Here is a 13,005-nt window from a genome sequence, read left to right as displayed (position 1 = left end):
AAATTTTGTAACAGGCTGGTGCTATTGTGTAAAGCTGGATTTGTGCCAAACTCCCAGATTTGAAACCCCATGAACTTCAGTAGGCCCAGGCCAACCCTTGGCTTAGGTTCATCTCAAACATTGCAAGCACAGGAAAGGTATTTGAACATTCATGGTAGCAACTGGAGATCCAAAAGGGAAAGGTTCATGCATAATCTATTCACTATTTGCACACATAAGGGGCATTCGGTGCCAACATGAACATTTGTCCCCTTGATCATTATGAGAATGTTTTTAGAGCATCTTTGAAAACACGCTGCAGCATAACACAAAGGGGATGTTTCTGGCGTGTGTCCTCAGTACTTGAATTGAATACTAGCTAATCTCTTTAGTGGGAAGAACTTTATATGGCTTCTCTAATTTTACCCAAATAGTGAATCTCTTGCACGTTGCCCTCACCTCTGTGGTCCCCTCTGACAGCCCTTTCCTGGGTTGCATGGTGGATTCCTGCTCAGAGGACAACTGGTTTATTACAGGTTTAAGCAATACTGCCTTCTGAGTGGGAACTGTAGTGGGTAGATTTCAACAAATTATTAATTATACCCAGACCAACCGGAGAGATTTATGTGCTGTTTTTAATAAACATTGTGCTCATTTATTTGCTTTCTCTTTTGCAGCAGAGTCAACTCCAGTTTCCTCTGAGCTGTGCAGCTGCTGTATCTGGTAATAAGACAGCAGTGCCAGCCACAGTAGTGCTGCCATTGAGACATGTGTCCTGCCCTTGCTGTGTCTGAGGGTTGTGTCTGGAGCTGGAGGGGGGAAAGTTTAACGTGAAAATGAACTACGTGCAATTGCCAGTTTATACAGAAGCTCATAAGAGTCCCAGCTGGTGGTAGCACTGGGTTGTTAAAACTGTGCTTCTGAAGAACCTAGAAGAAATTTTAAAAAAGCACATGTGCACTGTTCAGTTAGCAGAAGTGTTCAGAGCATCCTAGAACATTTCTAATGAATAAGAATATAATTGCCAACTTTTACATCAAATGTACTTTCTATACATTTATCATCAAGGTAGCAGCAACCAGCATAAAAGATGCAGGAACACAAGGAGATATGAGTATTTTATGGTTCTATGACAGAGCTATCACCAGAGTGTGCCACCTCCTCGAACTGAGCTGTCTGTATCACACTGAGTTTTGATTTATGCCTGTTTGGTTGATTGCAGTGTGGGACCTGCCAAGGTCCATCACGTGAGTGGCTGCAGTGAACTGTAGATGATGCTGAAGCAGGTAGAAGATGATTGTTCAACTCCATGTTGGCAGAAGCGGAGTGTTGTGGGTCCGTCCCCTTCTCAGGGCCAGGTGTGGAGTGATGAGGAGCCTGGGCAGAAACAGCTGTGAGTTCTGTCTTGAGACCAGGTGACATTGTACTGTCGCAGATTGTCATAGCAATGAGTAGTCATGACAAATACAACTCCAGCTTGTCCTGACTTCAACATCTTCCATCTCTCAACACTTCTGTAGAATTATCTGGTAAAAGCTAAATGCTCTGAGTGTAGGTCTAGAAACGAAGATGGTTTTTTGAGCAGTTATCACAAAAGTGAAAAGGGGTAACACTGCATCCAGATTGCCATCATTAAACCGGAGAGCTCTCCAAACAGAGAAAGCTCTTAGTGGTGTGTGTGTGTGCAATACTGCTGGCAGACACAGGGAGCAAGCCCTTGGGACTATTATGCTGTTCCTTTTTCCAAAGCTAGCGCTTACCTGTGCTGCATGGCTGCAATGGTTGTGTACAGACCTCAGTTTACTCTCCCAGATACACTCTACACACCTGGCGACACCAATATTCTTAAAAGCTCCAACAGAAATACGAGCCCTGGTATGCCGAGTCTTAGGAGATCCCTCTTCTCCCAGGGAGTGCACTGACAGGCTTGTTTGAGCTCGATGGAGGGCTTGGTCCTTAGTGTGTTCAACTGTAATTCTTCCTCTTTTTCATATAGTTTGAACATAAGCTTCTAACAATATATCAGACACGAACTGCTTGTTCCTTATCAGTCTGCACTGTATTGTTAAAGCTCTACAAGGTTAACACACGCACAACAGACTATTGAAACAAGCTGCTGAGAGAGCTTTCTTGTAATATCTATGTACCAAACATTTCTCTGACTCATGCCCCCACACACCCCCTGCAGTGATTTTGTAAGTCAGGGCAAAATTTAGGCTATTTGTTATCTGGTACATATTTCTAAGATATTTCCAAACAAATATCTAAATTTAAAAACTATGACTTTTGTTGCTGGGGATTCCAGGCATACCAAAGGAACATGTGTCAGCAATTTTAGGCTTAGCAGCCACATAATTGTGAAGTATACTTATTTTTATGGATGTTCTTGGATGATAAAAACTGACATATTTCTATTAGCTGTTTGAGTTATGTTTCTGTCACTGCGTTTTGATTATTAATGTCTCTTCGAGAATTTGTATTAGAAGGGGGGGAAAAAAAGTGCACAAGAAGTTTTCTTTTGTTTATGTGTATGACAAAGTTATTGTGTCCAAAGAGAAAAATGTTTTTGATGGTTTGATTTGGCTTGTATGCTTATATGGACAGCCATTGGGTCTTGCACATATACGGTCTTTGTTTGCTTCATCATGTATTGCCTTCATTTGTGAGTCAGTTTGTCTCCTGCCTAATGGTATTTTATTTCTCTAAATTGATTAGTTGAGGGCATGGGGAAATAGACTGTGGCTTTGCATATAGAAAATGAGACAGAGAGACAGACTCTCTGATGCAGGGAAGGGAAGCGTGGTTGAACCTTACATCCATCCTACATCGTAGTGTCAGCGTAACTGAGCTGGGAAGTGTGGTGGTGTGATTCTTCCCAGCTCACACCTGAATCATACATCTGTATTAATATATAGCCCAGTGCTCTCAATTGAAGCACCTTTAGGAATTGCTCCCAGGCTTGCTAAGTTCTTAACCATCTGAGATATGCCTTGGAGATACACCAAACGACACAGTCTGACTTCTGTCAACAAGGATGGCTTTCCTCCAGAAGTAGTTATCTTCAGTATACCTTAAGAATAAAATGCTACTTCCTAGTTCCTATCTAAAATACTGATCTTTAAACTGTTTTGTAATTATTTTATTCACATTCATGGATGGAGGTAAGTGTTTTCAGTTAAAATCATTCTGAAATTAATATTTGGCAGTAGATTTATTTCAGAACTTAATTTTTGGACAGAGACTTGGGGAAATCTGATAAGGGATACTTTGAATGTATTCTGCATGGTTTCTTCAACTTAGCACAGTCAGAGTATGGTATCTTATACTGCTGTAAACTTGGCTAGTTAAATCACAGTGAAGGCTTAGGCTTGTATGGTTTCAGTTATTGAAAGATAGTGTACCTACCTTAAACATGTAGGTTTGCTCATGGCCGTGTGTCATCAGCACTGGTGGCTGTCACTTAATTGTCTAGCAGCTGTTCCACTGCATTTCTTTCACCCACTGTCACTTCTGCGGCTGTATCCAGCCCTGAAGTATTGTGGATCTGGGTCAGTGATTCATTTCTAGTCTGTCTTACTAATGTGCAAAATTTTATAGTCATCTGTTAGCAATTGCGCTGTAGATTTAGAAGTCCATTCTTCAGTTCTTTGGTGATAAACAGTAGGGTTCTATGTGATCCGCTGTACCATGCCGTCACTGAGCTGAACCGATCTGTAGTAATCACTGCCTTCTGTTTTGTCTCAGGAGAATGGAAAGATTAATCGTTACTGCCATGCTACCTTTGCTTTTTAATAAAGACCTCCCCCAACTTAATGTAGGAGTGTCAGCTCAGCGCTCCCTCTGTCCTGTCCTCTCTTGAGATGAGTTGGTATCTGTCATCCCTTTTCAATGCTGTGTCTGTGGGGTGAGATTCTGAGGTTTGTAGTCAGCTTCTGCTGGTCAGCAGAGTCCGGCCATGGACCTTTCGTAGACTCGTGTTGCTGTGTGGGGAGTCAGACCATCTCACTCATCTGGCTGAAAATTAACTTTAAAAATATGCTGACATGTCAGGTTTTTATTAACTCTGAAAGGGTTGCTGTGACATATCCTGTATCTTATCATCAAGGAGAAAAGCTTGGTCTTACGTGTTCCTCGCTGTTGCTGCAGCTCTGAATATGTGAGATGGTGTTACGGCGAGAGGATTCTGGACAGACCTGAGAGCACAGGGAAGGAGGAGTACCTGTCAGGGGAACGATATGTGTTGCTTTATCCACAGAGTGGAGCGAGCACATTTAAGTGAAAAAGCAGTGCTTGCTGTCATTGTCTTCTCTGCCTCCAGACATTTGACGCTGCCTTGGAAGTTGGTCTTGGGCCAACCGAGAAAAGAGCCATCACTGTTGTGACTCGGAGTCGGCTTTGCTGAAAACATTAGTTAAGCCACAACATACCCGATGTGAGACCAGGACTGAGATATTTTGTTGTTCTTTTTTCCCATACCTGGGCTAATGGCATTTAGGTTATGAACTTATTGTCATCTTACTTGGTAGTAAATGGAATTAAATTTACATACTGAACATCAGTTGCTCTCCCTGCCTTTCCTAGGACGAATCCTGGACTTGAAGACTGGAACAGTAAAAAAAGAGGGTCAGCAATCCTCAATGAGAATGTGCATGGGATCAAGGCGCTCTTTCATTTGCAGGATGAGGTATGCACTTACCTTGTATTTCTGTGGTGGTTCCAGTCCTGTCTCAGATTAGACTTCAGACATTTTGCTGCACTAGCTTGACCTTGCTTAAAAAAATGAAGCTGTAACGACACACTCCCATTAAGCATTTACAGAATTCTTGCTTTTGGAACTGGAGTAAAACCGAAGGCTGTCTTCCTTTATGATTAATGACAAAACAGCCCCACATTTGTGTGTTACAGTTGTTTTTATCAGTGTGGGGCGTAGGATGCTTTCCCCAGAGAACTTCATGACAACTTCACCCCTGGAATGTAAGCCATTGTCTCTTCTAGTCAAATTACTCAAATCAATACTTTGGGAACAAAGCTTTTGCAAGTGTAATGAAAGCCCAACTCTGTGTATTTTTTCAGCAAACCAATAATATTAAAAGAATCTTGAAGACAAACAGGAATTCAGTTGCAAGCTTGCCAGCTATGTAGGAATTAACCTAAGCCTGCTATGAATTAACCAAATGTCAGCTGGTTGATGCGAGATAAATGAGTAATTGTTAGAGGGTTTTTATTTTGCAATTTTCCAACTTCTCCCGCATTGCCTGGGCTTGTTTAAAGAGCTCTGCCTGCCCAGTGCTCCTGACTGGGTCTTGCGGGCACTTCTGTTATTGTAGTGCTAATGGGATAAAATGCCTGTTGCTATTGCAATAAATTTCTTTTTGTGTGGTTCGAGGGGGGAAAGTACATAATTGCCTCTGCAGCCTATATCCAATATATGTGTTGAAAACAGATGATGCTAAATTTCTTCTGGAATGAAACACGCAAAGCAATATATTGGACACATTGAAAGAGATTGCTGTGCTTCTCTTAGGTGGTGGAATTCTTCCAGTCACGGAGGAGGCTGAACGTATGGCTCTTGGGTGCCTTTGTAAGGGGTTTATGTACTTCGTACCTGCAAGATTAGACTTAAGCTGTAGCTCCTTTTCCCTCCATAACTGGGTGGAAAGAAGTACAGCCTGGCAGAGAGACACTTGGAACATTGCTTTCTCTTCCTCCAAGCTGCTCATAATGGTCATGTGAGGAAGACTTTTTTTGTGCAAAGAAAACCAGGCCTAATGTCCCGTTTACAGTTGTTCCCCAGCTTTTAAAACAACATTTCAGGCTGCAGTTATTTCCTAGCACCCTGATTCTGTAATCTCCAGTGCATGAGAGTAATTTTATACATGCCAGTAGCCCCATTGTTTTTGCAATTCTGAATCTTATTTTAATTGTTCATTCCTTCTCCTTGGCAGTGACTGGTATAAAAAAAGAAGAAAAAAAAAAGAATAATAATAACAATTAAAAAAAAAACTTGTGGGAAGAATGAGCCTCAAATAATGTGAACTTTCCTTGTGATTACTTCTTTCATTGTTATTGTTCTTTTTTCCACTGAAAATGAACCAGTTTTAACCTTCAAACTATTTACTTAGCTTCAAATGGATTGTTAAAATTATACAGTTAGGCATAGTTAGAAATATCACAAAATATACACGAACAAGTGTTAAATAAAGTTATTTGACTGTGTAAACAGTCTGTTCTCACAAACATTAGATTAATATCTACTAACATTGTAGCTGGTGTGTGGCAGTCAAAACGCTCTGTCCAGGGAAGCTACTGGAACACAGAGATTGTTTTGTGTAGATAGCTGGGGGCCTGACTTACATTCTTCTAGTTTTCACCCTTGTTTTATAGTATTTTTAAGTGTATCTGTTCTTTAGCCACTCTTGGAATATCCATTTCAAATAGTCTTTAGGTTTGGGGGAGCAGGAGGGAATCTTTTTGTAGTCTCTTCGATTTTTCATTATAAAATAAAGAAAATATTTGGAGCACACATAAAAACTCAGCCTGTGGAAGCAGTAAGTTCTAAGAAAATATGAGTCTGTGACTTTCTGTCAGAAATAAATTTCCATTATTGTCTCCTTGTGTATACTAACGAAGACCTTAAAATGCATTTTCATCTTGGGTATTTATTTTAATTGTTGAGCCCTTTCAAATATTAATTTACTTTTAGGTGTGGAAATGCTCCTCTGGATCATTTACCTCTGAACAGGATAACCACCATGAGAAAAAGATACAGGTACTATTGCTTAATTTACCGCAACAGTTAGTTGCCATGAGCACTCTCATTTTCCATTGGGCTCATGCTCAATCAAGGAGTACTACCTGGATAAACTTCTGCATTAGCACACAGCGTAAAATAGCACTGGGTCTCAGGAGAGGAGAGCTCACTGCTAAATTCAACTGTGGCGGGGCCATTGGATCTTTTTGCGAGTCTTGACCCAGTCACTCAACTTCTTTGTCTTAACCAGTTTGATCTCCGAAATAAGCTTCCGTATCTTTCTCCAATAAATATTAAGGAAAACAAGTAAGGCTTGAATAGCATTGTAATGGAGCTGACATTGTACAGAGCTCTAGGTTGATGATTGGTTGTTTCTAACGTAACTTACAACTATCAGTAAATCATTAGTAGTCGTAGTTTAAAAGCATAAAGCTATTCTGCATGTCAATCAACATGATATTTTTGTGTTTCCTTTTCATTTAGGAATGGCCTTGGCCCAGTAAAAGAAGGCGAAGCACAGTATGCTGTTGTCCATTGCACTGGCTATATCAAGGCTTGGCCACCAGCAGGTATTTATCTATCTCACTGAAGGAGGTTTCCCCCACACTGTCTGCAAGATAGTTGAGAACCTGGCTCAGGTTCCTTTGCTGGTACCAAACCAGGCTGAATTTTAGTGGGGTAACCAATTCAGTCTTATCTTGAGAAGCTTTTGATACCAAGAAATTAGCTGTTGTTACTCACCCAGGGCCCCCTTTTTCCACGTGAAACCCTTCTCAATTCCATTGGCACAGAGAGCTGTAGGAATTGTCAGTAATGTGGGATTCCAGCAACTGGGGCCAAAAGTTTTCAATCTGATAAACCAACATAAAAATGGCCTAATTTTAAGAAGGTAAACACAAAGCATTTGTACCTCTGGAAAACACCAACTAGGATTTTATAGTTAAGTACTGAGCTGCAAGCACCTGTGTATGAAAATGTGTAATCTCAGTTTAGGCGCATAGGTCTTCACTTCAAAGTGGTGGTGATCGGAGGATGTGCAGTCTTTCAGATATGTTCTGTTTTGAGGCTGTTTTTCTGGCTAAAAATTCTTGGCACACTGCTTTGAACTACAGAGAAAAACATTTACCTGCTGTAACTCAGAATTACATATGGGAATATTTACCTTTGAAAAATTCAAAGACGAGATAGTGGAGCTCATCCAGACATCATTATGAACTGGATTAGTTGACCTTGGTGTTTGCAGTAGTTGAAGAAGCTGTTTGCAATGTGACAGCGCCTGCTGGCATGAATCAAACCATGAGTTGTCCTGCCCTTTTGCGGTCATATACCACAAGCATAAATCTCATTTATCCAGGGATTATGAATGCTAAGAGGTGGTTTGCACCAAGTCTGTGCAGTGGTGGGCAGACACCAGCATGTGGATGTGAACTTCTTGTTGATTTCCTGCTGAATTGCAGTTTCGGAAGAAGAGGAAAACCTCCTCTCTTGTTGCTAATGAGATTTAATATCTCAAAAGCGTGAGAGCACAGTGTGTGTTAATTGCTCTATGAAAATGGAAGGATTTTTTTTCATTTTCTTCCACAAAGAGATTAACTTTTCTATTGGTAATTCTAAACATAATTGAATTCAGCTGTGATATACAGGATGTCTCTTCAGGAAGGTGCGGGTCAAATGAGATTTCTTTCAGCTCCTTGCTAAAGCTTGAGTGAAAAGCTTGCTGCATGTTACGGGACGCTTAAAGAGATTGAACCCTTTAGGGCTGTATGTTGCTAATGCAGAGCTGCAAACGCATGAACTCATGTCAGTGCTTGGTTACAATGTCAGCAGTATATGACTTCCAGCTGCCATTTCCGCAGGGAGCAGGCACTGCGGTGCAGGAGTATGGGATGAAAAGGATCTTCTGGATCTTTGAGAGCCCAGTTGCCAGGTGTCGCACTGTAAGTTCCAGTTTACATCAGCGAGGTGTTTTCCCCATCTCCAGCTCTTCCAAAACCTCACTGCTCTCTTACGCCTAACAACCTTTCTAATTTCCAGTCCTCATTAGTTTATGGGAAGTTTATGCCAGTGTATTCTTAGACTGTATTTCACTGATGATCAAGCGGGATTTTTCCTGCCTTGTGTCTCTGTCTCTCTCCAGTGTTCTGGTGCATTTCCAGAAGGTTGTCATATCTTGTCAACCTTGACTCTGCGCAGTTAAACCAGCCCGCTCCTTCTAATCTGCATTCTCACGATGCATTCTCTTCTTTATCCTTGACTCTTTTCTCTGCCCTTGTTCGTGTTTTCACTTAACTCTTCAAAATGTGGGTCACTGGCACTGTGCACTCTCATTCCAGATGAGATTGTAGTGATGTATAATAAAGATGATATTTCTTGTCTTGAATGGCAGTATACAATACAGCATACTTGTCTTTTGTATCGTGCATCCTGCTGGCATCCTAAATCACCAGATATAGATAGCAGATTGCCTTTTTCTCAGCTGTCAACTCAAGATCTTCCCGTTCATAGCAAAAATAGTTTGAATTGTGTGATCTTTCAATTAGTAATATGAAGCTTCATCCCATTTCTGTTGCTGTAGTTTATGACTGTTATTAGTCCTCAAGTGCATGCTTATGCATTTAGTAATGTTGAATTTCATCCCATTTCTATTACTCCACTCCTCAAAATCACATGGTGCTCCCTTACAATATCCCAATGCTCCTCCACAATGTTAATGTCTCCCAACTATAGCACAATCCGGAGGGATGTTTTTGATTTTGACAGCCTTATGTGGAATTTCAGTGGTCTTTTATGTTACCATCCAAATTGTTACTCATAATAGTCATGCCTGAATGCCTTTTTCCGGGCATATAGTACTGAACTGGGGCCTCTTTCATGAGTGTTTATTTGCTCTTCCACTCTTCCTCACTTTGTGTTACATATCCATCGACTTTCAGAGTTGAATGGGAATATCCATGGTCTGAATTGATCCCCAATACGTTTGGGTAAATAAGTGACAATGCCACTGCATTTGTTCTCATTTCCAATGGTAATTCAACCATAATCTGCGAAGCAAATGAAATTACTGTAGCAGTAATTGAATTTGCTAAGACTTTTCTGCCCTGTAATAAAATGACTTTTGTTCAAATCAGTTTGAGAGTAGCAAGCCCCCCCCGGCCTTTGCATCGTCTCTGGATTCTTGGGAATGAGTGGGTTTGTGCTAAATTGCAGTGGTTTAAAAATTCAGCTATGTAAAGGATAATTTTCATTTATTTTTCAGTTGCCAGGTGGATACTCTAATATAAACTCCATATCCTTTTCTTTCAGACCATGCAATGTGGCACACGCATTATACAACTAATACACAACATATAAAACATACTTCCATGAACGAAATAAATATTTGGCAAATGCACTTAATCTATACTTAATCTAATTTGTTTAGCACCGGGTATTTTCTCTTTCTGGGTTGTATTGCATTGTCTGTGGCCAACATGTTAATTTTGTTTAGTCCCGCATGGAGTACAACACAGTCAGTGCTGATACAGAAGTGTCCAGAACTGCTGTGTGATCATTCTCAGCGTGACAGACTATCAGGTTTGACAGCGCTGCTGCTGTGAGTAGTCTATGCTAAATCTCTTAAGTTTAATTCAAATACTTTGAACAGGTGAAAACAAATGACAGCTGGCATCAATATGGTGGCATATTTTAATGACTAGGTTGTCTTTTTTTCAGAGATGTAGAGGAGAAAGCAAATTCTGTTGTGGCTCAGGTCTGTGGTCAGCATGAAAACACTTTTGCACATCTAGCCTGACTTTTCTATTTTTTTCTTATCCTTGATGGAGCAGCAAGGCTCGCTTACTGGCAGACTGCCTTTAGCCCCTTTTTCACTGAGAAATTGGAGAGAAACACAGGAAGCGTCATGCCTCGGCCTCCGCACACGACTTAGCCCAGAACATGCAGGACCCATGGGCAGCACCTGCCTCTCCCGTGGCTCCTCGCAGAGCAGACCCAGGATCGCTGCAGCCTGTGCTCTCTCTGCTTCCCATGGAAAAGGAGCTATTGGGCTGTTCCCTTAATACACTGTGTTTGCCTCTGGGTGAGTGAGCTACAGGGAAAAGACAGACCTCCGTTGAGGAGCAGGTCCATTCGGGCTGGGTTTGTTGATGGTCCATTTGTTTTCCACCGTTGTGCCTGCAAGAGAAGGGTAAAACTAAGCTCAAGTACAACACCCACCATACCATACATGCAGGCTTATATCCCGGTAAATTATACATTGGCCTCAAGTATTCATCAGGGTAAACTTTGAGTGGAAGGCAAAAAAAAGGAGTCAGATACTCCAGATCAATGTTCCAACCAGTTTTGTTGTTCGTTTCTTATGTGGAGTGTATGTTAGATGAAATAATGACAGAGCAGGGTTGGATATTTTGAATGAGGTAAAAAGACCCCTGGTTTGGAACTGACTGAGCACCAATTCCAGCCTTTGTTCCTCTGTTCCCGGTGAAGCAGCTTGTGATCCTTAGCCTAGACAGTGCTTCAAGTTCATAACCACTCACAAAACTGGGAAATGCTGACCTCCTCCTGGGCATTCAGTTTTCAACTTCAGCAAGCATTTGCTTTTCTTCTCTTTTGTTTTCCCCTCTGAGCATCTCATTCCTGGAAGGAAATGAATCTTATGTGGTCCATATGATATTTCTCCAATAGTTTTTTTTCATGCCATAACAATTGTTGGAAAATATTTGGTGGAGAGAGAAGATACAGTCAGGATGTTGTTTTCTGTAAATCAAAGCCAGGACCTGCAGAAAAACACGTAGTGAAGAAAAGGCTTAGATAGATACTTATTTCGAAAACTTCAAATAAAAAGTCCCAGAATAATGTTAAATTCAAGTAATGTTGAAATCTTTTTTACTCCTTAGTTTTTTATCTTAAAAAAGAAACATTTTAGTCTTCCAAGTCAGACTTACGGTAACATCTTAACCACAGCATGCCAAAGCTGTTAGGTTATTCTAAAGTTTTGGCCAGAATCTGGACGTTTGTGCAAAGTACTCCCTCATCCAATACAAAACAAAATAGTTGCTTGAATATTCTTTGCAGTGCTGTAATTTTTTGACATGTTTTTTTTTTTTTCTTTTTAAAAAGAAGAATTTATTTGGGGGGGAATTTTTCACAAGATTTTTGCTCCGTATGCTGTAAACATCCACAGCCTTTTTCCATTGCTGCGTGTGGGAGATAAAGTCACACAGTGCAGTTTCACGCACAGGCATTAACTATCAGTAGTGGTTCTGATGGAGGTAGGCATTAACAGGGGATTGCTAGTGAGCACCGGACACTGAAATTATGTCCTTCTAAAGACTCATAAATAATTTGGTTTTGAATGTGGTGATGTAAAACCACAAATCCACTAACACGGTTCTGTGTCTTGCAGCAAATATGGGGCAGACGGATAGAGAAAGAAGGCATAAAATGAAGCTGCTCTGTTGTTAGAGCCAACTGGAAGCTTATTGGGAAAACTAAGAAGTTCCTTATGTCCACACAAACACATGCCGTTACCCTGTGGGAAACTGTTTGCTGGCATAAAGGACACTTGGAAATTAAACATAACCTCTAACGGCACAGCATTCTATTTGTGATGCTCAGTTCCAGGCTCAGCGTTGCAAATTGTTGATATTAACTTGAACGAGCAGAGCACTATATTTATTATTCAAGAGGAGCATCTATTTGGTGTTGAGAAATAAAGCCTTTCACGGGGTTACACATAAAGAATGTGAATAACTGATGTATGTTTATTTTGTTGATACCCCCTAAAGCTCAGTTTCACGGCTTCTTTCCTCAAGGCTTTTGCAACTTTTTTTGGAGATACTGATGGTACTTGGTGATGTTAAGGAGCAATTACGTTACATTACGTTAAGAGCTGGACAAACCAGTATTAAGTGCAGTGCACGTATCTTTATTTACCTGTCCATAGTGTAGTATGTTCAATAGGAAGGATGCTAAAGCAAAAGTAGATCCTCTTCTACGAATGCATCCTCATATATAAGCACACCCACAGTTGAATCTTTGTAACTATCAGCAAAAGAGTAAAGAAAATAATTTTCCTCTATGGAATGCTGTCAGGAATAGCACCTGCAACTGCAGATGAGCAGACAATCATTTTGGCATATTTTTACTCCAGGCACTTTTGGGAAAGGGTTAGCAATTCACTGGGTCGTGTATTGATTAATTCCAGGCAGATTGTTTTTTATTCATAGGGTGCCTTGTGGGATAACCCAACTAATACATTTTCCAGTGTGTTATACAGA

At 40.7% G+C, this 13,005-nt stretch overlaps 1 protein-coding gene across 1 annotated transcript in view; it reads left to right on the top strand.

Moving 5' to 3' along the window:
• ARNT2 (aryl hydrocarbon receptor nuclear translocator 2) overlaps positions 1 to 13,005 on the top strand; it is a gene marked incomplete at both ends in the record, with an annotated part of 102,918 nt that overhangs the window by 56,311 nt on the left and 33,602 nt on the right. Inside the window, 3 exons of the mRNA XM_082488846.1 lie at positions 4,561 to 4,663; positions 6,683 to 6,748; positions 7,214 to 7,299. Coding sequence (XP_082344972.1) covers positions 4,561 to 4,663; positions 6,683 to 6,748; positions 7,214 to 7,299 — 255 coding nt within the window. The remainder of the gene's footprint in view (positions 1 to 4,560; positions 4,664 to 6,682; positions 6,749 to 7,213; positions 7,300 to 13,005) is intronic.

The sequence above is a fragment of the Vanellus vanellus genome (genome assembly GCF_965231255.1).
Source record: "Vanellus vanellus genome assembly, chromosome: 11".
In the NCBI taxonomy this organism is placed as follows: Eukaryota; Metazoa; Chordata; class Aves; order Charadriiformes; family Charadriidae; genus Vanellus; species Vanellus vanellus.
The sequence above is the reverse complement of the archived record's forward strand: the minus strand, read 5'-3'. Positions and strand labels throughout refer to the sequence as shown.